This window comes from Penicillium psychrosexuale, assembly GCF_028828465.1.
Source record: "Penicillium psychrosexuale strain IBT 29551 chromosome Unknown utg000003l, whole genome shotgun sequence".
Lineage (NCBI taxonomy): Eukaryota > Fungi > Ascomycota > Eurotiomycetes > Eurotiales > Aspergillaceae > Penicillium > Penicillium psychrosexuale.
In genome coordinates, this window is record NW_026643188.1 from 459,053 (window position 1) to 482,328 (window position 23,276).

The 23,276-nt window shown below is 49.9% G+C and overlaps 7 protein-coding genes across 7 annotated transcripts; 1 reads left to right on the top strand and 6 right to left on the bottom strand.

Annotated features, from left to right (window-relative positions):
- Positions 1 to 301: 301 nt before the first annotated feature.
- Positions 302 to 2,520, bottom strand: N7518_004090 (anion exchange family protein; the record flags this gene model as incomplete). The annotated part of the gene is made up of 5 exons (XM_057185017.1): positions 302 to 1,182; positions 1,239 to 1,735; positions 1,788 to 1,875; positions 1,926 to 2,074; positions 2,150 to 2,520. 5 exons carry the CDS (start codon positions 2,518 to 2,520, stop codon positions 302 to 304), a joined length of 1,986 nt encoding a protein of 661 aa, XP_057041787.1.
- Positions 2,521 to 2,873: 353 nt separating this feature from the next.
- On the bottom strand, positions 2,874 to 5,286 carry bbp (putative zinc knuckle transcription factor/splicing factor MSL5/ZFM1; the record flags this gene model as incomplete). Its single annotated transcript, XM_057185018.1, has 7 exons — positions 5,107 to 5,286; positions 4,823 to 5,048; positions 4,548 to 4,765; positions 4,130 to 4,353; positions 3,967 to 4,075; positions 3,701 to 3,903; positions 2,874 to 3,644 (listed from the first exon to the last, which is right to left on the bottom strand). Exons 1-7 carry the CDS (start codon positions 5,273 to 5,275, stop codon positions 2,874 to 2,876), a joined length of 1,920 nt encoding a protein of 639 aa, XP_057041788.1. The 5' UTR covers positions 5,276 to 5,286.
- A 1,572-nt stretch (positions 5,287 to 6,858) lies between these two features.
- N7518_004092 (glutathione S-transferase family protein) lies at positions 6,859 to 7,719 on the bottom strand (the record flags this gene model as incomplete). The annotated part of the gene is made up of 3 exons (XM_057185019.1): positions 6,859 to 7,483; positions 7,539 to 7,592; positions 7,640 to 7,719. The coding sequence occupies 3 exons, from the start codon at positions 7,717 to 7,719 to the stop codon at positions 6,859 to 6,861; spliced, it is 759 nt and encodes a 252-aa protein (XP_057041789.1).
- Positions 7,720 to 8,584: 865 nt separating this feature from the next.
- Positions 8,585 to 10,375, bottom strand: N7518_004093 (ferric reductase family protein; the record flags this gene model as incomplete). Its single annotated transcript, XM_057185020.1, has 1 exon — positions 8,585 to 10,375. One exon carries the CDS (start codon positions 10,373 to 10,375, stop codon positions 8,585 to 8,587), a length of 1,791 nt encoding a protein of 596 aa, XP_057041790.1.
- A 1,835-nt stretch (positions 10,376 to 12,210) lies between these two features.
- N7518_004094 (uncharacterized protein) lies at positions 12,211 to 14,967 on the bottom strand (the record flags this gene model as incomplete). Its single annotated transcript, XM_057185021.1, has 1 exon — positions 12,211 to 14,967. The coding sequence occupies one exon, from the start codon at positions 14,965 to 14,967 to the stop codon at positions 12,211 to 12,213; it is 2,757 nt and encodes a 918-aa protein (XP_057041791.1).
- Positions 14,968 to 15,771: 804 nt separating this feature from the next.
- On the bottom strand, positions 15,772 to 19,722 carry N7518_004095 (translation initiation factor 3 subunit CLU1; the record flags this gene model as incomplete). The annotated part of the gene is made up of 4 exons (XM_057185022.1): positions 15,772 to 19,335; positions 19,400 to 19,455; positions 19,511 to 19,582; positions 19,686 to 19,722. The coding sequence occupies 4 exons, from the start codon at positions 19,720 to 19,722 to the stop codon at positions 15,772 to 15,774; spliced, it is 3,729 nt and encodes a 1,242-aa protein (XP_057041792.1).
- Positions 19,723 to 21,369: 1,647 nt separating this feature from the next.
- N7518_004096 (ATP-binding protein) lies at positions 21,370 to 23,274 on the top strand (the record flags this gene model as incomplete). Its single annotated transcript, XM_057185023.1, has 5 exons — positions 21,370 to 21,647; positions 21,703 to 22,068; positions 22,122 to 22,363; positions 22,418 to 22,758; positions 22,834 to 23,274. 5 exons carry the CDS (start codon positions 21,370 to 21,372, stop codon positions 23,272 to 23,274), a joined length of 1,668 nt encoding a protein of 555 aa, XP_057041793.1.
- Between the last annotated feature and the right edge of the window lie 2 nt (positions 23,275 to 23,276).

A 23,276-nucleotide genomic window follows, 5' to 3' on the forward strand; every position in this document is an offset into this window, starting at 1 on the left:
TAAGCGGTGGGAGGTTGCGGGCCTGGTTTATAAGGCACTGTATATGCATCAAATGACCTTGGAGATAATCACATCGTAGTTAGTCAAATAAGTAGCGTTTCAATTAATAGTTAATAGACATCAGTTGGTTTTGAGTCTGTGGAGCAACCGATCTATTTGTTTAGTCGCTGCCGGAGAAACTAGACATCAATGAATATTCCAAATTGTTCATCGAATGGTGTATAATAGTGGTGAGAACGAAAACATAACCAAACATAATTCGAGAAACTTTTTATTGCCACATAGGCTATCGTAGCACCATTTAGTCCACCCGACTAGCTGTGCTTCTGCGCGAAACCCGGGAGGCGAGCTCATACGCCTCACCTCGCTCTAGCTCATCCTCTTCGACTGCAGACGCCGGAGAAGCTGAAGTTCGATTTCGTAGGACTCCGTCATCTGCACTCGAATATTCCTCCTGGGCACCATTAGCTACCGCTTCGTCGTAGTCCTCCAGTCCGTGGGTACCACCGACACTTTCCATGGTGAATGGACTAGCTGTCGGCCCATCGAGTGCTGCAAGCTCTTGGCGGGAGAACCATTTAGGAAGCAGGAATGAGCGCGCCGGGATTAGGAGGAGAATAATAACAGGGAACCCGATGGCAGCAATGGTCTGAGTGATAGCGAAAGTCGCACCAAAGCCAAACAATTCAAGAGCGACGAAGGCCCAGATGGCGAAACGGCGCTCGATTCGCTTCAGAGGATTCGACGCAGAGGTAAACTTCTTGTCCTCAGCGAGAAAAATCAGTTTTTGCGTAATGCCATTGCCTTGTAGAGCCTGGACACCCATAACAAAGAACAGACCAGCCATGACACCCTGTGGAATCAAGTGGAGCACGATGAGGAGGGGTCCAGTCATTGTTCCGAGGGTCAAAAGGCCCTGTGTGAAGTTGCTAACACGCTGCTCTACTACGTGGTCTGTAACCCGGATAGCTTTCCCCTTATTTGTGTCATCTTCGTCTGCGACCTGACGAGTGACGCAGAGGGCGGCAGTGTGGAAGGGGGCCTGGGGAATCAGACCATTGGGGAATGGTACTCCCAGAAGTCCAGCTACAAAGGTTGTGAGGCCGAGGAGCCAGAGGTCCCAGTGGAAGCCAGCTGGCTTTCGAAGAGGAAATTCGGTTCCTTGGGCAATGAGAGATGACACTGGAAGAGACGTGTCAGCCATACAAAATGTAACTTGGCCGATGCAGAATACTCACCATTATGATCAAAATAAAAGAGAATTGTAAGAAGAAGCGCAAATGGGATGGCAAGGAAAATATCCCCAACACTGATATCCCAGAACCGCACAAGCCAAGACCGGTCACTTGTAGGAAAGAAAGCCTTGCTAGTAGGGAGCGTAGCGACATCAACATCTCTCATTTTACCGATGTAGACGAAGCCGGTAAAAAAGATGATGGTCAAAGGTGTACCATAGTCCTCAAGAAATTTCCGAATGAATCGCTTGAAGAGATGGCCGTTGCCCAGCTCTCCACAGATCCATGCACACATTAGGACAAGTAGTGCAACCATGATACTCAGATAAGCAGAGGTCTCTCCAACAGAGCCCCATTGTCTAGTGAGAACTTGAATGCCCTTCTGAATATAGATGCAAGCAACGTAGAATCCAAAGATGTCGCACGAGAACCGAGTGACATAGGTCAGGGCGTTGCAGGCATTAGTGATGGCCAGTATCCAATGCATAATCAAAGACCAGCTATGATGGATGTCAGCAAAGTCAATGATCGAAGATGACAAAGGAAACTCACATTCCAATCCAACACATAAATGCAAGATACGGTGTCCCTCGAGGAGCCATGATATCATAGACAGTATAGTTGAACACAGTGATGGGACCTACAACCCTCAGTTTAACTTTTCATGATTATATATTCCAGGTTTCTTACCAGTGACCCCGACAATGACCAACGGTTGGGCCGCAAAAAGCGAAAATACAAATGCACCAAGAACGGAAGCAAGTAGGACTTCATTAACTCCATAGCTCTGACTTGTCTTCTCGAACATATCCAACGAGAAGGCCAAAGCAGGCAAGATACTACACTGATTGTTAGCAAATGAAACAGTGCGCCGGAGAAAAAGAGGTTGATTTAACCAATCAGAGCAAGCATACTTAGCAAAATACATATAGACCGTAGCAGGCACGACACGATAATCCCATGCATCAGTCCAATCGCTCCAATAATATGGTGCTCTGCGCTTGACGTCGTTGACCATTCCACGGAACAAATGGACGTGCCACCATCGTTCCTGGGCGGAGTGCAACCCCGTTGTCGACGCACCGCGATGCGAGTTTTCTTGCGGGCCGTCTTGTCGGTCAAGAGACTGGTCAGACTGGTGTGCGGTACCATGATCAGCTCTGCCTGAGCCCTTTGAGCGCACCGATGATAGCTGCTGCGACTGCCAAGAAGATTTCCGCTGAGCGGACGTGGAGTGCATGTTGGGTCCCGGGAGGGACAAATCCACGTGTAACGATCCTTGCATATGCAATGGTGGGATAAGTCCAATTATTCTTTAGTGTAACACAACTGGTATGAATTTATAAAGTGCCAGTGACTTGTATTGTACGGAAAGACATATAGGAGGACATGAAGCAGGACATAATTGAAGGGAGCTTGATTTTGCGGAGAAATGTTGGGGCTGACCTATAAGTGGGGCCTGAGGCATCTACTTCGAGTTAACTAACTAGGATCTGCTAGTTAAACCGCTACATTCATTTACGAGTGTACAGGACAAATACGATAATCCAACATTGAATTCAAGGTGAACTAGAAAGAATTAGTCGGTTACTCAAAATTGTATAGAAAAGGACAACTATGGCGTTTTTGGAACAATCGTTAGCGAGCCGTGGGCTTCTGAAATAAATCCTCGTTGGATTGTCTTTCAAAGCCTCCATAGCCAATTTCTTCACGCATGAACAAACTATTTGAATTGAGATCTTTTTTCTTCGCTGGGAAGGCGAGGTCATCACTGTGGGGGTGGGGGTGGGGGAGGCAGGTCGCTTGGAGGCGGCGGAGGCGGAGCATCGCCAGGCGGGGGCGGAGGAGGAGGACTGCCGGCACCTCCGGGGTACATTGGAGCCATACCAGGAGGGGGAGGAGGTGCGCCCATACCAGGGGGGCAGCACCAGGAGCTCCCATGCCAGGAGGATAAGCCGCATACCCGTATCCACCATAACCACCACCATAGGCAGGCTGCTGTCCGCCAGGAGGGGCCGGTTGCTGCCAAGGAGCAGCACCCGGAGCAACACCAGGAGCAGCATAACCGCCTTGAGATCCGTAAGCGTAGTCGCGGGTTTGGGGTGGACCTTGGGGTTGGCCCTGCGCAGCCCAAGGGGCAGGACCACCCTGGCTGCGAGATCCATAGTCGTCACGAGGTCCATGATTGTCGCGGGATCCATAGTTATCGCGGGATCCGTAGTCGTCACGAGGGCGAGGGTCTCGGCGCTGTTGCCATGGAGCCACATCGCTTTGGGGCGGCGGTCCACGCTGCTGCCAGGGCTTCACATCACGGTCGTCGGGACGGCCATTGCCACTGTCGGGACCGGCTTCAATGCGACGGGGCTCGTATTCGCCAGGAGCACCACCAGACAATTCATTCATCAGTTGCTAAGGGGTTGTTAGTACCATGCCCGAGAAAGCAGTCATGAGCAAAGAGAACTTACCTCCATCTCGCGATCCACGGCATCACCAGTGCCAACAGCACGATCGCCACGTGGGCCGCCGGCGTTACGCCAGTCACTGCCTCTCTGGCGGTCAGGACAATCACGAGCCATATGGCCAGCATTGCCACAGACACGACAGATGATATTCGCAGTGAAGTTACGCTGCTCGGGGCAGTCATACTTACGGTGTCCAATTTGACCACCTGATAAGAACCACGGTTAGAATTAATCGCGCAACAAAGGACGTTTGAAAGGTGTTCACTTACAGTTCTGGCAAGCCTGGTTCTCGTCGTCACGAAGGGTACCGTTAAGAGCAGCCAGCTCACGAAGTTGGTTGCGCTTGAGCTCGTTCTGGCCTTCAGGGATGGATGCGGCCTAGCAACTGTTAATACCGGGTTTTGATCGACAAAACGAGACATGGGAACTTACTGTTTCAATGACATTGTGGACAAGCTTCTTGGCCTTGTTAACCTTTTCTTCGGTGTCCGCCATAATCAGACAGTGCAGGTCTTCTTCCTGGTTGCTACCGTGAGCGGCGTCAGACCGACCCTTTCCTTCTTTGACGGAGCCTTTGCCTCGAATGGCAATCTTGGCACCGGACTCGGTCTCCATCTTTTTCAAGGTGTTTCCACGAGGTCCTATGAGTAAGCCAACTGTAAAAATAGCAAGAGCTAGGTGTTAGTGATCCTGTAATTTTTTTAAATATGTGCAGCATCAAGCACCACGGTTTAGCAAGAAACAAGCTGAGGACATCCAAAGTGGTATGCCTTGTCAGCTCGAGTCGAGTAGGGACTCGTGATAGACGCAATGGAAGAATGGTTAGGAGTTAGAGGGTTAGTTATCATACTGAAGTTAATCTCTGGATAGTCATTCACGGGGACGTAGACCTTCTCCTGGGTCTTGGTGGGGCGTCTGTAGTCAGAAGGCGGGTTGTAGTTAGGGATGGTCTTGATGGCCTTCTCGACCAGTTTATGACGTTCGTCCTCAAGACGCTTGCGATAACGGTACTCGCGAGTGTTCACACGTCTTCCGAAGTTGTCGTACTGAGGAGGTGGCGAGGGAGATCTGTGATCAAAGTCAGTATACAGATAAACGCAGTTTACAAAGGATGAAAGCACATACCTGTCACCATCGGCGGGGACCACGTCGTTGATTCGAAGCTTCTGGCTGATTTCCTCAATACGAAGGTGAAGCGTATAAGCTTCAAGCTGCTCGCTGGTGAAGTTCGCCATGATCATAGTCGGCAGGCCCATAAGACCGGCAGCCTTATTCTCTTGTTGGTCACCCCAGCGGTTGCGCTTCTTGCGCCTCTTGCCATCGCCATCGGTGTTCAAGGGAGCTGGATCGGCTTTGAAGCAAGGTCAGTCTTGATTTTGTTTTCACCTTTGAGTTTGGAAGAAACATACCTCGAACAGGGCTACGCCCACGCTTTGGACCATCGGGACCCATAGACGAAGAGGGGATAGAAGAAGGGGTCACAGTGCGACTTTCCTCCTCTCCATCCTCGCCGCCCATGCGTCGCCGGCCAAGCGGGATGTTGTTGGAGCCAGTTATTCCCTGGTTGCGCCAAGCCATGACTGCTGCTTTGGATAGAAAAATGTGAGTAGTAAGTGATATAGGTGGAAGAGATGAAAGAAGCTGCGGTGTTCAAGAGGCGAGCATGAACACGTGATTTCAGCAAAATCTTATTTCGTAGGCGGTGGCGAGGCCATACTCGGATTTGGGTATCCCCGGACCCGATATTATCAAGTTCTCCGCTTCGTCTTCATGGATGTACAGTCACAGTCTGTACAATTTCCGGGTTTTTACTTCATTCTTCTCTTATTTCCTTTCAGAGGCTCCATTGGTCCAACTTTTAGTTAGGCCTGTTCAAAGGGTAGACCTTAGCCTGATTTAACTAGGAGGCAGAGTTAGTAGAGCCGGTAACTATTGGGAAGGTTCGGATGGAGATTATGAAAACCAACACTTTTTGATGAAGAGCAAGATGATCTTTAAAAGGGAAATGAGGTTTGGGGGGAGAATAAAAGTAGCATGCTGTAATGAGAGTTCGATGAAATATAGGCTGAGGATTCCACTCCTCGGCATTAGCCCAGTACCTATGTAGGTAGATGGCTTTAGCCTCTCCGGTTTTCAATCCAAATCTCCCAACTGCTTCTTCTTTTTCCATTGCTTCAGGTCAAAGGTTGCCGTAGTTCATCCTGTTGTCCATTCCACATGAAAGAAGCCCCTTCAATAGTATTGTGGATGCTATTGTCATTCAGAAGCTCAATCAAGCAAGGTGTTGGCTGGTACATAGGCCGCGAGTCAATCAAGTTGCGTCTGCAACAGCATCTCATATGCCATGCCATTGACTGAACGGAGTGGCTTTCCATCAAGAAGGGCAGGGCAGGGCCTCAAAGTTTGATCACAGAACCTATCACTCTAGCATGACGCATGACGGAGGGTCGATTTGATGATTTCAAGACTGACCCGTTAATGTCCCGTAGAAAAAAAAAACATTCTTTTTGGAAGGAATCTCTGGGCCAGTCATCCTTAGCAGAATTGTCGGATACTGTCTGGTTCTGCCTTAACGTGTCTGCCGAGTCATTGCATTCAAGGAATTTGCGGAGCATCCGGGGGTGTATCGCTCATTGTGTGTGTATGCAGATGCTGACCTCAACAGGCCAGGACTCGGGAGAGCGAGTCAAGGAACGCGGGTAACAACACTGTGTATTCCGCTCGTGGTGCAGTGATATGGAGAGGGAAGGAGCTACACGTAGGTATCTCCTCTCAGTGCCATCCGACTCCAAGGTTCCTTCCCAGGTTGGAAGTCTAGAGAGATTACGTCAGCAGTAGATTTTGAGGACCCTGTGATCTGGACTCTACACGACGATAAGGCCTTTCGGATCTGTGCTTGTAGGTTTACGATTTGTTCGATACTCAGTGGGCATGCACAGTCTTACTCGGTGATAAAAAGAACGGCAAGGGGCGAGCACTGAAATGGAAAAGGAAAGCCCTGGGATATGGCCTACAATCTGGGGTATACGTGCCCATGTAAAGTGTTCTATAACACTCACACACAATCAGAAAAATATTTAGTTTATGATCTCTTGATTGGAATTTCGGTTTGAAATCATCTGCGCAGCTATCCAAGTCATCAATCTCCCAGCAGTTCTTCTTTAAACTTTGCCTTTAGCCTGGGCCTGCATCCCCTGTTGGATCCAAGACCTGGCTTCAGCAGCCGTTTTATCCACAGCCGCCTTATTCTGAATCAGATCTTTAATGGTATGAGGAGAAGGGACATGACGACCACTCTCAGTACCTGGATGCGAAGCCATAAGCTTCTCCCAAGCCTTAACATTCGGGAACTCGTCAATATCGATATCAGCCCATCCCGCAGCAGCTATCCATCCCCAGTGTGAGATATCGGCAATAGAGACATGGTCACCGACAAGCCAACCAGACTGACACGTAGCAAGATGTTTGTCCAAAACACCATACAATCGGCGACATTCGTTGACATAACGGTTCACACCGTACTCAATGCGCTCAGGCGCATACCGTGTGAAGTGGTTGGCTTGGCCTTGCATAGGTCCTAGGCTCGCATTCTGGAAGAACAGCCAGTTCTTCATAGCGTAGTATTCCCGCGTGCCCCTGGGGAATGAGATCTTGTTGTCGTGATCGTACTGCTCTGCCAGATATTCCAGAATGCTACCAGACTCAAATAGCCGGATCTCCTTGCCATCGCTAAAGAGGTCTGTCAAGGCAGGGATGTGGCCATTGGGGTTGATTTTGAGAAACCAGCTTTACGGTAGTTAGCTTTGTTTGTGTGGGTATTTGGGTATTTGTAAAGACATACTCTTCCTTTTGAACGTTCCTCGATATGTCAATCTTTTCGACCCTATATTGCAGGCTACACTCTTAGTACCAAGCGTCAGAAGGTCAAGGAAACTACTGTACCCAAGCATCTCTAGCGCTATGGATATTTTGATTCCATTGGGGGTCTGGATCGTGTAGAGGGTGATAGTTGGTTCTGGCATATTGACAAAGCAAGAAATGGAACTGAAGATTAAACAGATGATTGAGAGAGACGAATTCTTAATAGATGGTTTAAGTATGTATACGATGAGGTCATATTAGCCTTCCCCGGGCCAACCCCCCGGGGCCCACTTGTTGGATTTATAAGCTCGTGGAACTCACGGACTCCGGGAATGTTAGAATGTTCTCCCAAGTGAAGAATCATATCACCTAAGCAGATGCCCCGGACTTCTTGGGGAATAGTTTCGTTCTATTACCCCTAGTCGCATACATTGCGGCGAGTGCATCAAAATACATGCCCTGCACGAATTGAAGACATACGTATCCCTCGAGTGTGGATTGTGGCCTATGGGAATGGCGGAAAAGAAGCAGATATGGTGGATGGTTGTGCAAGATTGAAACAGACGAAATATCTGTGTACCTAGTTATGTACTGCTTAGTGTCTAGTTAGGTCTGACTGTACTATTGTTATGGCTATGTAGTGAACGAGAGGCAGAGCTGTTCATCAGGCAGGTCGCTATAAGTTAAAGGCTTGTTTGTGGAGAACGACGAAGTCGGCGGTTATTCCCTGGACTGCTGTTTGAATCATTGAGCCTCGATGCTTAAGTTGAGAAGAATTTCTAATCAAACCGTGCATTCGCAGGAAAGATATGTACAACTCTATAAAACCATGACGACAGGAAGATCGCTACCAGAAGAGAACAAAACGATCAAAGTATACAAGAAAAGCCAGCTGCAAAGCAAAGCGAACAGGCAACAGGCTTATACTGTCGCATAATCCTGCGTAAAAAGACGACAGGGACCATCACAACAAACACGCTCATACGCCAAAAAAGACAGCCACATATATCTACCAAGTACGTCAGTCTACCAAGAGAAACTCTCTTCCACATAATCAACACTAGACTGAGCCTGTCTTTTTCGACAAACACGGCGAACGTCATCACTCAGACCGCCATTGCCGCAGACAAGAACGCCCATGGCACCAACTTGATTCTCGACCTCCATACCGACCAGTGTGTCAATATTCGGACGGCCAGGGAACATCTGCACGGTTGCAGAGGGGCTCTGGATCTCCTTGGTGTTGCGCGGCCGTGTAATAAAGAGCATAATGCGCAGGACTTCACGGCGGCGATCCATTGCCAAGATACTGGTCATCCAGGGCCGGATCCACTCCAAGTGTTCGGGGGACTGGATGATCCAGACGAGGGTGACGCGGCGGGCGGCGACGGTGCCGTTCGCGAACCCGGCGACCAGATGGCGGACGAAGGGGACGTGGTGGGTGATGCCGACTCCGCCGGCGAAGAGCATCACCGTACCGTATGAGTCCATGGTGTGAATGTTGCCATATGGACCCTCGGCGAAGGCGCGGAGGGTAATCTGTGAGGTCGAGGAGTTCGAAGCGCGCTGGAAGAGCTTGTCGGTCATTCCGGTCCGGCGGCGGACAAGGAGAGAGATGGTTTCTTTTTGGGGCGCATTGAGGATGTCTTTGCTTGTGAGTGGGAGAGACTTCTCGTCGGAATGACTGTCTGCCGTTTCACTCCAGCCAACGGAGAACGGGTGTGAGGTCCACAAGCCCACTGCTGGGATGTAGAGGTAGATGTGCTGACCCGGACGGAAGGTCCAGGGGCGGGCCAGGCGCAGGGTAATGCGCATTGCGTCGCCGTGCAAAGCCTCGATGGTTGCGGTGGTGGATTCACGACCGCAGTTGCGGTACACAATGATTAAGAAGCGGGTGGCTCGCTCGAGTGCCCAGAGGATGAGGGCAGCAAGTAGATAGGCTTGCGCTGGCAGCCCGTTGAGATGGACCCAGAGGAAACCCATGGAAACTGCCGTAATGGCAATGTGCAAATGGAGGAATGTCTCATAGAATGCATGGCGAATAGGCGAGGGCGAATGCAGCAAGAGCGCAGTGAACGCGCAAGCAGCCACCAAGCCAGTCAGCAAAAAGCTGCTGCCACCCAGAGCCATTCCGACAACCTTCCAGCCTTTCGCTTGGGCTTTGGGAATAGCCCATGCAAACACATGTGCAAGACTCTCCAGCACCACGATGCGGCCGAGCCAGCGATGGAGCAGATTCCATGTATCAAAAGGCACATGGAGCATAGCAATTAGAGGGTTGCTACGGCCTGCCATCAAGATCAATGGGATCAAGTTCACCGTTGCCATCACTCCGGTACGGTTACGAATGACACCAGCAAGCGTGTCTGTTTCGGTTCCATAAGGAGTTGTCACACAGCAAAGCGTGACGTTCATGGCGATAACGCCGGTGATAAGGAACGCATGGAAGCGGCTAGGCAAAGTGCCCATGTTAATAGCTGACGAGAGCTGGAGTTCAAGGTTGTGTCGGTTGCGGAACAATGCAGCATAGATTATATGCTCCTTGATCCAGGCAAAGGTATTGTGTGTTGAGACGAAGTACCGTTGCCGGTCATCGTTAAAGCTTGCCAGGCGTCGAAGGTGGCGAGAGAAGCAGAAGACGAGCTGCCAGATGTAATAAGCGGCGGCAGCACAGCCAAGGGCGAGGATTGTATAGCGTGCCAGACTATCGTTGATGGCTTCGTAGTAGACAGAGTAACCCGATCGTTTTTCGATGTATTCAATATCCGTCGCGCTGGTCAGCCCAGCGAGGGACATCGCCAGCAGAAAGGAGTGCATGATGACAGAAGATGCACGTCAAGTGCTTGGGACTGAACTTGATGTGTGGTTTAGCGAGGCCGGCTCGCTAGGAAAGAGTGTATGAAAAGGGAAACGTTGATATCTGGATCGACCCCACAGAAGGCTCGGAAGATATTGTCAAGAGGTAACAGTAAACGGAATAACCTTAGGTTGCTTGGTCAAACCACAGAAGCAAGGGTCAAAGGGGTTTCCGTTGGGTGGCTGGTGTAAAGTAAAGGACCTGCCTATATCTAATGTATAGAAATCAGACGGAAAGCATGGAATAAAGCCGTTTTTCGATATGTTGTCAGTCCAATCGAGCTCAGTGAGAAGCGAAGATGTTCACAGAACAGCGGGCGATGTTTGTTAAAGGCTTGTTGTCGAAGGGCAACGACAGGAATGCTAGTGATCCAGTCACTGCTAAAAAATGGGCTAAAGATGAAAAATTGTCCACAGTGAAAGAATGAGGATTGTCTCAATAACAAAGACAAAATAAATGAGACAATATTGATTGTAGTTAAAAAAAGAGAAGAAAACGAACAATGAAAGATCGAAAATAGAAGAAAGGACTGTTTCCCCTTGTGTTCAGTCCTAGTAAAGAGAGAGTAAGACAGTGCCAGGGCCAACCGGACCAATATGTAGAATTCCAGCAAGACTCTCCACCTCCAGCACGGCCCATATCATGTGGAATTCGGTCATTTCCATTTTGATTTCCGGGATTTTTCTCAAATTTCTCGAAAGAGGGGGTTTTGACGCTGGGACCACAGGTGAGTGTAAGGGATTTCTCATGTGCGTACTCCGTATGGAGGATGCTGCAGATCCAATGCAGCAAATCAGGGGCCCATATTTGCAGATAACCTCAGCAGAGCTTGGCAAAACATGGACATAGAACACGCGACAGGTCAAGCCCGAGTTGTCGTAAGTGGCGGGAATACCGATCAAGAGCTGTGACTGGCCAGCACTGTTCAATAGTGAAACAGCCAAGTGGATGAAGCAGATCCGTGTTGATGCTTGGCGTCTCCTTTAGCGCCCACGTCAACCCACATTAGGGGCTGTGAAACACCTCCGGTCATTATTTGCTCCAGTCGTCACTGTAAAAGGTTATCTCCCGTCTCCAGGGGGTGTTTTCTTGGCGGATTTCATTTATATCAGACCTGAATCTCCTCTCACGGAGAATTATCCTCCGAGACACTGTGCTTGGCCTGCCCTCTGATGAATATATTCTTGCCATTTTCCAAGGTTGTCCTATACTCCGTGGTTTGGCGAATTGGAACGGGATGATATGAACAATCCAAGGCCTTGTGCTGGAGTTTCGTTTCCAATTTGTTTTATCTTAGGTGCCATATAAAGTGCGCATCTGAATTGTCTCAGGTTCATGTCCAATCGTGGGGTCTTTCCGTTGGCATCCGTTGGCATTCGTTGGCACCGTTGGCATCATTGGCATTGTTGGGATCGTGAAGTCCAAAGACTAGTCCAAAGTTGAGAAAAACTAAAATCAATTACAGAGGCCATGAACAAACATCCAAACATCCAAACAGCAAAAATCCCTAATCCAACGCCATGGGTATCAAATCAAAAGTACTAAACACCGATTTCCTAAAACAAAAGCGGACCATCCATATCCACCGTTCCCAAATAAAAATGAGCCAAGGTCTCGTAAACGGTTGATCAAAATCGGCCATATAGACAGCCAAAAGATCACTTTGCAATGTAAAGTGGGATACACATCCCAGAGTCATGGATGAACCAGGGGACTCTGGGGGATATCCGACACTCTGCTCGCGAAGGTAATCTCAACTAAAATTAGCCAAGAAAGCCCTGGGGTCAGGCCCCGATCAGAAAAAGCTGAGCTCGTCGTCACTGTCACTATCCTGAAAATATGGATTGACCTTTTGTCGAGGTTTCGGCGGCTCAACGATGCCGCCCATGGTTGAAACCGAAGGGCGCGTAGACCTTCGCCTCTCTACTGTACGATGGACCTGCTTCGCAGCACGCTCCAAAGGGGGCCGAGCAATAGGCTGACGCGGGCTGCATTCTTTGTGATTGACGATCACGACTTCAACCTTCCGTGCCTGTTGTGTTGCCGGGGTCATCCGTCTAGTCAGATTGGTGCTGCGCTCTCGCAGGATGTCCCGGCGAGTGACTAGTTCCACAGTAGGATTGTATCTAGTCGAGATAGTAGAGCGTACTTGAGGGGTATTTTCACCCTTGTCAACTACAACCACTGGAGTGGGTCGTTGCCGTTTTCTAGGCCGTGTTGGTGAAACCTCGGTGTCCTCTAAAGTCCGCTTGGCCGCCATCGGCAGGGGAGATGAGGTCAAACTTGAGACAGAGTCCTGGAAGCGATCAGACCCAGGTGAGCCGCTGTTTGTGTCTGTAGAAGAAGCGATACAGGGGACCGGGCTTGATAGCATGCGCATGGGCCTTTGGGCCTTTTGCACCAGGATGGGCTTTCCCTTGGTCGCTGGCGTAGATGCCACCCACTCCCCTATGCTATCTTCCCAGCGAAACAGATCCGTACTCTGGCTAGATTTCTCGGGTTTTTCTAAAGACCTTTGGGCAGTCTCTTCCTGGCGCTGTTTTTTCACGGCCGCCTCCTGAACGTCGATGGCCCAGATGTGGTCATCGGGATCTCCTGTAGCCTCTGCAAACTCCATGGCAGCTTCCGCCGCCACTCGCCCAAGCAAAGTGGACAAAGCTGGTGTATCAGCTAAGCGGACGAGTTGCGAAATCATGTCCCGTATTTCGCTGCCAGTATGTTCGGTTTCATCTTCTGCTGTCTTTCTGAGGCAGCGGAACGCTTGGTGTACAAACAATGCTAATTCTCTAATCATGTCAGAATGAGATGCTATAACCTCCGCGTATTGGTCAATGCTAGCTGTTGACACCATCGTATAGTGGTTGTTCAATAAAATTTCGTCGTTGCACTGTACAAGACTGGTAGCCAGCAAGATGCAGCCACGCCGTAATAATTGATGAGGGGCATTATCAGGCCGCTGCACGACAGAAATTGAGTCTAGTTCTCGCTGCAGAGCAATATGAAGATAGCGTGTAATACAGCTCGCCTTCGTTCCATCCGCACAATCAGTGTCTTCGGAGGCACGAGACCTTGAAATGTGCATGCCGCAGATCGCTGCCATGAGGCTTATAACGTGATTGCTCAGTGCATCCTTCACTTGTAAGGGACAAGGCCGTGCAATATTTGAGATTTCCCACGCTATGGGGACAGCCCTGGTCGTACGAGCACGAGCAGTCTTTCCCTTCTTTCCCTTCACGAGTAATTCTGGTGTAGGACTCTGAGCAGTGGTGACAGAGCGGACACCACTAGCTGAGAGAATCACAGCTTCAATCAGACGCGTAGCTGCAGGACAGTCTTCATCCTCTTTTGAGAGGGATATCGTTGCTCGTGTCATCCAGCTAGTCCACAACTTGGTTCCCATCCACTCTGGAGGTAGCGCTCCCCGCAAGAGAAGCTTCGTAAGTTCATCGAAGATGTAAGAGCGATTGGCAACGCCATGATGAGCATACTTGTGTAACAATCGGACCGGATCCGAAAGGTCATGGCCAACCACTGGCCTTACAGCCTGGGGGTATGGGTAATTTTTGCGTGTGGAAAGCAATGTAGAGAGCAAAGAGTCACTTTCTTCGGGCGCAAAGGAACGACATCTCTCAATCAGCGCGCATGCAATCAAATCTGTTATCCAATGATTCTGTATCAGGGTAGAAATCAAGTAGATACCCTGGGCGCGAACAGCCTCGCGAAGTGGCTTCCAGCCTGTCCCATAAGGCGCATAAAATGCTTCCAATTCTGTAAAATATGCATTACACATATCTTCGTCCCCGTCTTCGTCCAACTCGTCCTGCGCCTCTTGCTCGCTCGCAATAAATTCTGGCAAACTTCGTGCCACCATGAACAGCAAGGATCGTGCCCCACGCCTGTTTGTTTCGGATAAGGGCTTCACTTCTCGCGTCGATATCACAGTGTTGCAAAGGAAATTTTGGAAGACGCGATCAAGATTGTGTGCTATGCTGGCGAAGCCCGGATCACCAGACTGGTCAAGAAGTTCTTGCCAAGGGCTTTTGTGGAGCGAATATCGATCACGGAACACTTGCGGCTGTGATAGTTGGATATTGGGGTTGGCATGGCCTTCCGGGCGTTTTGACGGTGCACTCGAGGGCATCTCCCACCTCCTCCCAGTGATGAGTGGTGTCGCGACCTCAATAGCGCCGGGCAGAGTGCGTGGGGCTTCTGGGCTGTGTATTGATAGTCTATTGCGCTTTTTGCCTCCAGTATCTTCTGCTTTGGACGAATACTTGTGTCTGGGTCGACGTCGCTCGGGCTTTTTCCCTGGAATCCAAGCTGGGTCGTTTTCATCCGGATCCGCATCCGAGCCTGAGCAGTTGTGCCGACTTTCTGGTTTGTGGTCGGGTTCCAAAGTAGGCAAATCATTGCTCTCTGCTGTTCCTTGTAGTTTTGACTCGGTCGCGATCATCGACACCGTTTCTTTGTGCTTTGCGATTCGGCGGCAGATGGAGGTCAAGGGGCGCAGGACACGGTTTGCCCATTTTGCGGTGGCTTGGGCATCCTCCATTTAGGACAAAAGGAATAATAATAACTGCTACTAGCATACAAAAGAATCAGCACTGTCACAGGTTTCTTCTGGTCATTGGGGCTGCACTGTACCAACCTCCCTACTAACGAACCCCTCAATGATACATGATAGGAACAATGATGGCACTCAACCAGGTATTGCCAATAATGCAGCAATAAGCCAATGTAAATAAGATATGCCGAAGAATAATTAAAGGGTGTGTTGAGTGGAAAATGAAGGACAACATTGGATGAGCAAACAAATAAAACAAACATTGACTAATACAGCAAGGCGGGTAAACACACACATATTGCCTATTATGGCGATCTTAGTCTCCAGATGTATACAATCATGTTCCTGAAGGTAAATATACATGCATCTAGTCCATTTCACCCATTCCCTTCAAGAATCATATCCTTGAGTATGTCATCGCCCACACTGTCCTCCTTCAACTCGCGCGAACACTTCATATCGACGTAATTGATTCTACTCAGAAAGAGAAAATGACCCAAGTGGCAAATCCGCATAATGCACCAGATACGAGCCCATTTTAAGACAACCGAGTCCTTTCCATGCACGGCCCAAGAGACCACCCAACCTGGCAGATGAAACCAAAAACGAGAAAAAAAGGAGAGAGGAGAGAGATCTAAAATACAACAGTTCTTTTTGCTCATCAAGCCTGCCCACCGATCCCCAAAATGACAATGGATATAGATATTAACACATGTAATAGCCAAGAAAATAAGAACGGAAACCAATTAATGCTGTTTAAATTGGCTGGAACTGGCTGGCGTAGGAAATCGTTTATGCCTTGTTAGACTGCTTGGAGCCGCGAAGCTTAGGGTTGCTGGTGGCTGCACGCTTCTTCTGCTTGGAGCGCGAAGAGGTGGCGTCGCTACCTTCAATGAACTTCAGAAGCTCGTCGATGCTGCGAGAGTCGAGAGCCGAAGGATCGGCGGGAGTACTGATTTCGGGCGCAGACTGGCCAACCTGGGGCTGAACACGGGTTCCCATGGAAGACACACGAGGGTTCAGAGGGTTGCGGCGCAGACGACGAGCCTGGATGTCCTTGGCGTGCTTGGCGATAGAGACGGCGTTCTGAGTGAGCTGCTCGAGCCAGTTCTCGGCCTCCTTGGTGTTGCGATCCTCGGGTCCAAGCTGAGTGAGGAAGATGTTGTATGCCTCGCGCATCTTGCCGACGGCAGCCTTGGAGTCCTGGTCCAAAGCGAGTGCCTGGGCGAGTTGGAAGAGAATAGTGGCGGTATTGATAGAGTCCTTGCCAAAGAGGTCCTCACAGACGGAGAGAGAGGCCTCGAACCACTTGCGGGAGTCGTTGTACTGCTTGAGGTGTTGCAGCATCACGGCGGCGTTGTTCATTGTGGTGATGGAGTCGGGGTGGTTAGGACCGTAGATGATCTTCCATACATCCATAGCGTGCTTGATGTAAACTAGAGCGGTCTTGGTGTTACCAGAGGCGTGCTCGAACAGACTCAGGTTAAGGTAGCTCAGAATAGTGTCAGCCGAATCGACACCCATAGTGCGTTCAGTGACAATGACGGCCTTGCGGGCCAATTCCACAGCAGCCTCCTTCTCATCAGTCTGGTAGTACAGCATGGAAAGCTGGTGGTAGAGCTTGGCGACCTCAGGATGCAGGATACCGTAAATTTGCTCGTGCAGAGACAAAGACTCAAGGATGAGCTCCTGGCCCAACTGCTTCTGGTTCTGCATGAGAGAGATACGGCCGGCCTCCAGGGCCTCCTCTGCCAATGCGCTGCGAGGAGAGGCATCACGGACCAAAGGAACAACATTCAGGATGTCATCAGCAGTGAAAGTGACAGCGGGCTTAGCTGGCGCCGGAGCGGCACGGGTAGGGGACTTGTTGTCTCCACCCTTCTTCTTGCCCTTCTTCTTAGGCTCCTCGTGTGTGGATCCGTTAGTGATAGGAACAACAACCTGCTCCTTGACCTGATCCTTGGTGAAGGCGAAATCACGGGCACCAAGCTGGATACCCAACTTGATAGAGATATCACGCAGAAGCTGCAAGTGTCTCAGGGAGTTGCTCCAGTCCTTCTCAAGGGAGAAGCGGAAGCGGATGGTGACCTGCTTCTCGATTTCGGCCCGGAGGGACTCGGGAGTGACGTTCTCAAAAGAGAAATCGCCCTCGGGGAAGATCGCACGCAGGGATTCGTCAATCTCCGCCTTGGGAGTAGCGTTGACATCTGAACCGAGGAGACAGTTCAGAAGGTGAGCAAGGCAAGGGGCGACGAAGGGGGCGGGAACGTTGTTCAGGTAGCGGTTGGCAACGTGCTTGAAGGCACGAGTAACCATTTCCTGAACTACGAGGATGGACAGGGCCTGCAGGCGAGGTCCCTTCTCGGCGGATTGCTTGGCCAACGTTCCGAGGTAACGGAGGTTGATACCACGCTTGTGCAACAGCTGGGTCAGTGATTGGCCGTCCATGGGGAAGCCGACGTCGCCGTCGTGCAGGTCCTTGAGCAGGTCGGGGATGACCTTGGATCGCAAGTGATCACAGGCATCCCGGACTTCTTGCTCATCCTTTGCCCATTGCTTCTTCTCCTCCTCAGTCTGGGGCACCTGGCCGCTGAAAACATCGGGGTTGAGAGCAAGGTGGAAATCAGAGATGTCAACACGATCCTGCTCCGCATTCTCCTCCTCAGGCTTGCCCTCCTTGGCAGCCTCGGTGGCAGCAGCCTTACGACTCTCCACCTGGGCCTTCACGTACTGGCTCATCTTGTGGCGCCAGTAGGACTCGACCAACTCAAGTCTGAGAACGGACATGCGGTGGGGGTAAACATCGCTTCCATCCTCTTCCTGCCACTCGACATCCAGAGGAGCCACGCGGTACAGATCCAGGACGTACTTCCTGCCGTCAGTGCCCAAGAGTCCCTTAGTCTCGACGCTACCTTCCAACTCGTGGCGCTTGTTTTCCTTGTCCCAGACAGGGTGCTGCTTGACACGCAGCGCCTTCGAGAGCTTCTCGAAGACCGGGATAAAGTCAGCGTGGGTAGCCACAACCTCCTTGCCCTCAACACCACCGTAGTCAATCTGGTGCTCACCGGGCTCGCGCTGCTTGAAGATACCAGGAACAATGCTCTGGCCAACAATACGCTTGCCCAGGTAGTCGACCACCACGGTTCCGGGAGTGAACAGTCCGTCGATATCAAGCTGGTTAACGGCCTTGATACCGAGAACATCCTTGCCCACAGCCACACGTGCGGCTTCGTCGCCACCCTCGGAGGTGAAAGTTCCAACGCCATCGGCACCGAAAGAGTAGAAGATGTTGTTGTAGACAAAGATCTGGGCGTCCCGCGCCTCGGTGGGGTTCAGAGGAGCAACCTCACCCCGGGCAACAAGGACTGCACCACGAGCGGCGGCCTCGTTATAATCAGCGAACAGCTTGGAAGTCAAACGTTCCCGGAACACGCGATCCTGAACGGTCTCGCGGGGCAGCTCGCGGGTAGTCTGGAACTCCTCGTTCCAGTCACGCAGAGTCTCGGCATTATCAACACCAGAGATCAGGTAGTTCTCCTGCGAACGGGTGATATCGGGCTGGTGAGCATTCAAGCTCGAAGTGCTGGGGGCGATGAGCCATGGGCTGTTGGGGATGGCGTTCTGGAAGGGGAAAGTGGTCAAAAGATCCTTCTCATTGTTGTACTCCTGCAGGGCCTCGAAGGAGGCGTCGAACGAGGGCGAGAGTTGAGAGATGAGAGTGAGCAAGGAGTGGGCGCTGCCCTTCTTGGGGTGTGTTGGCTTCGGGAATGGGTCGAATCTGACGCTCGAGCACTTGTTCACGAAGAAACCAGACACATGGGCAGTGATCTGGAATTGTTCACCTTCGTTAGTAGAAACCACGAGGTAAAGCAAGTGGCCTTTCTGGCGGAGGTTGTACGGAACAGGGTTCCATGCAGACAACGAGATAGACTTCACTGTCTTTGGCAGAGGAGCCTCTGCGATGGGCAGGATAGTTTGCAGCGGTGAAGGTCCAGTGAGGTCATATTTGGAGAGCGAGTGTTCCTTGTCCGACTCGCCGGCCTTGATAGCGTCTGCCGTGATAGCATCGTGCAAAGACAGGCCAGCGGAGATACCATGGAGGTTATCAACACGGTCACCAGAAGCACCAATTAGCTCCCTGATCCGCACAATATGCATGCGGGCTTCCTTTTCGGTGTAGGGATCTTCGACCAGGACGATCTCGGAGTCGGCCTCGAGGTCTGGGACCTCAGACAGCTCCACAAAGTCGTTGATGCGGTTGCCGTTGAACTCGAGGTGGAAGCAAGTGTATTGGAAGGTTCCCGGTAACTCGACAATGGATTGGCGGACATCCTGGACCTGTTCTTGGCTGGAGACCTAGAGGAATAAACAGGTCAGATAAATTTTCGCTATTTGTGGCCTTTCCAAACATCGAACCCACCATCACTTGAATCTTATGAGGCGCATGAGGGAGCTTCACGGTGATCTGGAAAAGACCTATAGTCGGGTTAGAACGCCGCTATACAGTTCTGCGCCTGTCTACAAAACATACCACCGGTGTTGTCCTCCTCTGTGCCCTCGGGGGCATTGCCATTGGTAATCTCTTGGGAAGCTTGAGGAGCCTCTGTTCCTCCGTTAGCTTGTGTGCCCTGCATCTTGTTTTACCCGGAGCCCATGCTGTATTCTAATGGACCTTGTCCAGCACGGAGGTTCCAGGGAACACACACCTTTCGAGTGCTCCAACTCCCCATTGGTCTCTGCCATTATGTCGAGCCGGTTATGAAGAGAGCTTCGACGAAAGAATAACAGTAAACCTTTATCTCACAACCGTCACGCGGGCGAGAGACAAAGTTCGGGAAAATGGAACGAAAAGAAAAATATTGAAGACCAGTGGAGCTTCCAGGGATTCGGCAGACAGAAATCTTAGGATAGTATACAATATAAGGGCAATTGAGCAAGAAACAAAAACCCCGTACCCCAGGAAGTTGAAAATAAGGCAAGGATGAATGAATAGGACGGTGAAATTGGGAGACCGGAGAGAAAATTTCTCGGATGCGGCATACCCTCGGAAGTGCTCGGGCGGTGGGTTTCAAGGAAGAGCGCGGAGATGGACGTTCATTCTCCACAGTGTCTATAATTTGGCTGACTTTTTGGCAAGGGTGTAATTAGTTTGCGATTATATATAGATCGGAATACTATATTCCTGCCAAGGTAAGCCTATATAATTTCCATTGATTGGATGTTGACTCCAATCTCATAGATCTACAAGTATGATGCTGCAGTGCCTCAGGTATCAATATTTTTCGAATGTGCATTAGCGATTGTGTACACCGTGGCGGTTTATTTTTCTTGGTAATAAATCATTTCCCAGGCAAGGTTTGTCTTTAATTGGTCTATATTAATACGCAGAAGATAAAATGTGTATCGTAAAGACGGTTTAATTCTAAAGGAGCTGACGCTATATATACTATGCACTTGACTGAGAGGGGCGAGGCAGGGATATAGATGGAGCAAAATTAAATGTATGAATGCTGAGATCTATTGATCTACTCGAGGAACTTTTCAACTTTTCAACTTTTCAACTGGGCAAATGGGTGGATTATAGACTCTGCCAGGTTGGGTATATATGTGACGTAGAACAAAGGCTGAGATCTATAGCGTACTTGGGGTTTCAACTATTCTGCATCATATTATCTGTCCTCCGGTATTTTTGTCTAGTAGTAGATTACCTAGTTAGATACATATTTACTTAGTCATCCCTTCTAGCAGATTGAATAGGAATTGGATGAGCCCATGGATTGGATATCGCAATTGTTAGTTAGAATCCACGTACAGCATAGAGGCTACGGTACTTTATAGACACCTTATTTACTCTCCTAAAGCCAACTGGGGTTTTTTCAAGGATCCACTGTCTTACACAGACCTTGAGGAAAACCAATTAGAGAAACCCCATATATTCATTGTAATAGATACTCTACTCGCGCAACGTAAATAGATGGCGATCTGATTCGCCAAGCCTTCCGCGTCCCTGGTTCATCGAGGCTGATGTTAACACCACAGCTCAGCCACAACTTAATTCTTTTTTTGAACTCCTTTCTTTCTTCTAGTCTTTCATTGACCTCTTTTGTTTCCCTGTTTTCTTGTTTCTCTTCTGATACTCAGTCTTTTCGATCCGATAAATCTCCTACAGTCTCTCTTTCACCGACGCGTCATCCCCTAGAGGTGTGACTTGCGCAACCATCTACAAGTCTAGAATCCTAGCAGTACACTCCTTCAACCTTTGTGCTTTATATCGATACAGGTCCTACACAGCCATCTGCAGTTCTGGTTTCTTTGACAAAGATATACATTCTCACTCTCATTGCCTTTCACTGGACTTAGCAACCCGTACAAACAAAAAGCCCAATCACGATGCTATGGAGCCGACTCGCACAGCCTGCGAGGTGCTATGCCCGACAGGGCCTGCCAAGGCCTCCCAGGACTAACAGCCGTCTTGTGCTACACACATGCAAGCGGTTCAACTCAACCCCTGGTCAAATGAATCCAAATCCCACCGAGCAGAATGATTCGGATGAGGGCAAGGGCAAGGGCCAGGGCCGTAACGGCGATTCTGACCCCAACTTCAAATCTACTATTCTGAAAATGCTTGAAACTGCGGCAACCACGGCAGCATCAATTGCTATTCTAGGGTAAGGCGCACCTATTATTTAAGGCATGCGTTACTGTGGCTAATTTGCTCCCAAGCGCGGCCGGATACTCCTATCACCAGTATTACAAGTACTTGATCTTGGAAAAGATGGACAATGCGTTCGAACCAGGTGATCCTGCCCTCGAGGTCGCGGGTGTTGTTTCTGGAAAGCACCAGTACAGCCATGAGGAACATTGGGTCATTCGCAACGAGCAACCCAGAATTGATGATATTGTAGCTGGTAAACAAAGTGGCCACTACTATCTAATTATCGGTGAAAAGGGCACGGGCAAGACGTCGATGCTTTTGGAGGCTATGCGCAAGATCAACGGCAACAGCTGTGCGTTGTTCGAAGCGCATGCTGATCTCGAAATCTTCCGAATCCGACTGGGCAAAGCTTTGGACTACGAGTTCCACGAGGAGTAAGCTTATACTGTCATCATCTTAAACAAATAACGCTAATGGGAGTACCCAGCTATATTGGCAGCCTTTTCAGCATCCGTGGTCCGAGAGACACTACGGCTCTCTTGGACATTGAGCGCGCCTTCAACAAGCTTGAGAAAGTGGCTCTCACCAGAAGGCGGAATGGGTCGACTCCTCTTATACTGATCATCAACAGTACCCACCTGGTCCGAGATGACCATGACGGACAGGATTTGCTTGAGATGATTCAGCAGCGTGCCGAACAATGGGCTGCTAGTGGTCTCGTCACAACAAGTATGACTCCAACAAACGTCGATTCCTCTTGCCATAGCTAATTTTGTTTTCAAGTTCTTAACAGCGATGACTATTGGGTATACGAGCGCTTGAAGCGTTATGCAACCCGCATGGAGGTCATTCCTGTGTCAGATCTGCCTAAGGACAAGGCGATGAGTGCTTTGATGAAATATCGCCAGCAATTCCACAACGAGACACTTCCATATGCAATCCTCGAGCAAGTCTATGACAAAGTCGGCGGTCGACTATCCTTCTTGAACCGTGTGGCCAAATCTAAGGATATGACACAGACCTGCGATGAAATCTGTCAAGCGGAGAAAACATGGTTCCTAAATAAGTGCTGGATCCTCGGAATGGAGATGGATGATGATGTGATGGACCAGCAGAAGTACGCCGTAAGTACACACTTTAAGATCTTCTGGTTCTTGTTACTTCGATGCAACTCAAAACTAATTTAAACCACAACATAGTCTGCTGCTATGGTTCTGGCGAAAGCGCTGGTAGAGAAAGAGAAAGAGATGGAGTCAAACTACCACGAAGAGCAAGGCCACATCCTGCCAGAAATTCCGCTCCATGAAGCGCGCGAGATCATGACTCGTGCTGACTTTATTCAATCTTACGATCACGAAAATATCTTCACCATTGATTCACGAGCCATGGTGCGTGCTGATTCAGTACCCATGCAGCGTGCCTTCCAAGAAATCTGCGCCAAGGAGAACTTCGACAATCACCTGGACAGAACCTTAGAGCGGATTGGAGATATTGAGAGTCTTGGCCGTACTCGCGAATTGACCATCAAAGATCTCTGGAATAATGGCAAGTATCGCATGGTTGTACGGGACAATCGCGGACGAGAGAGTGGGACAGTTGAATTTGCTGTGGCTGAACGTGAAGGTGAAGATGAAGACTAGTT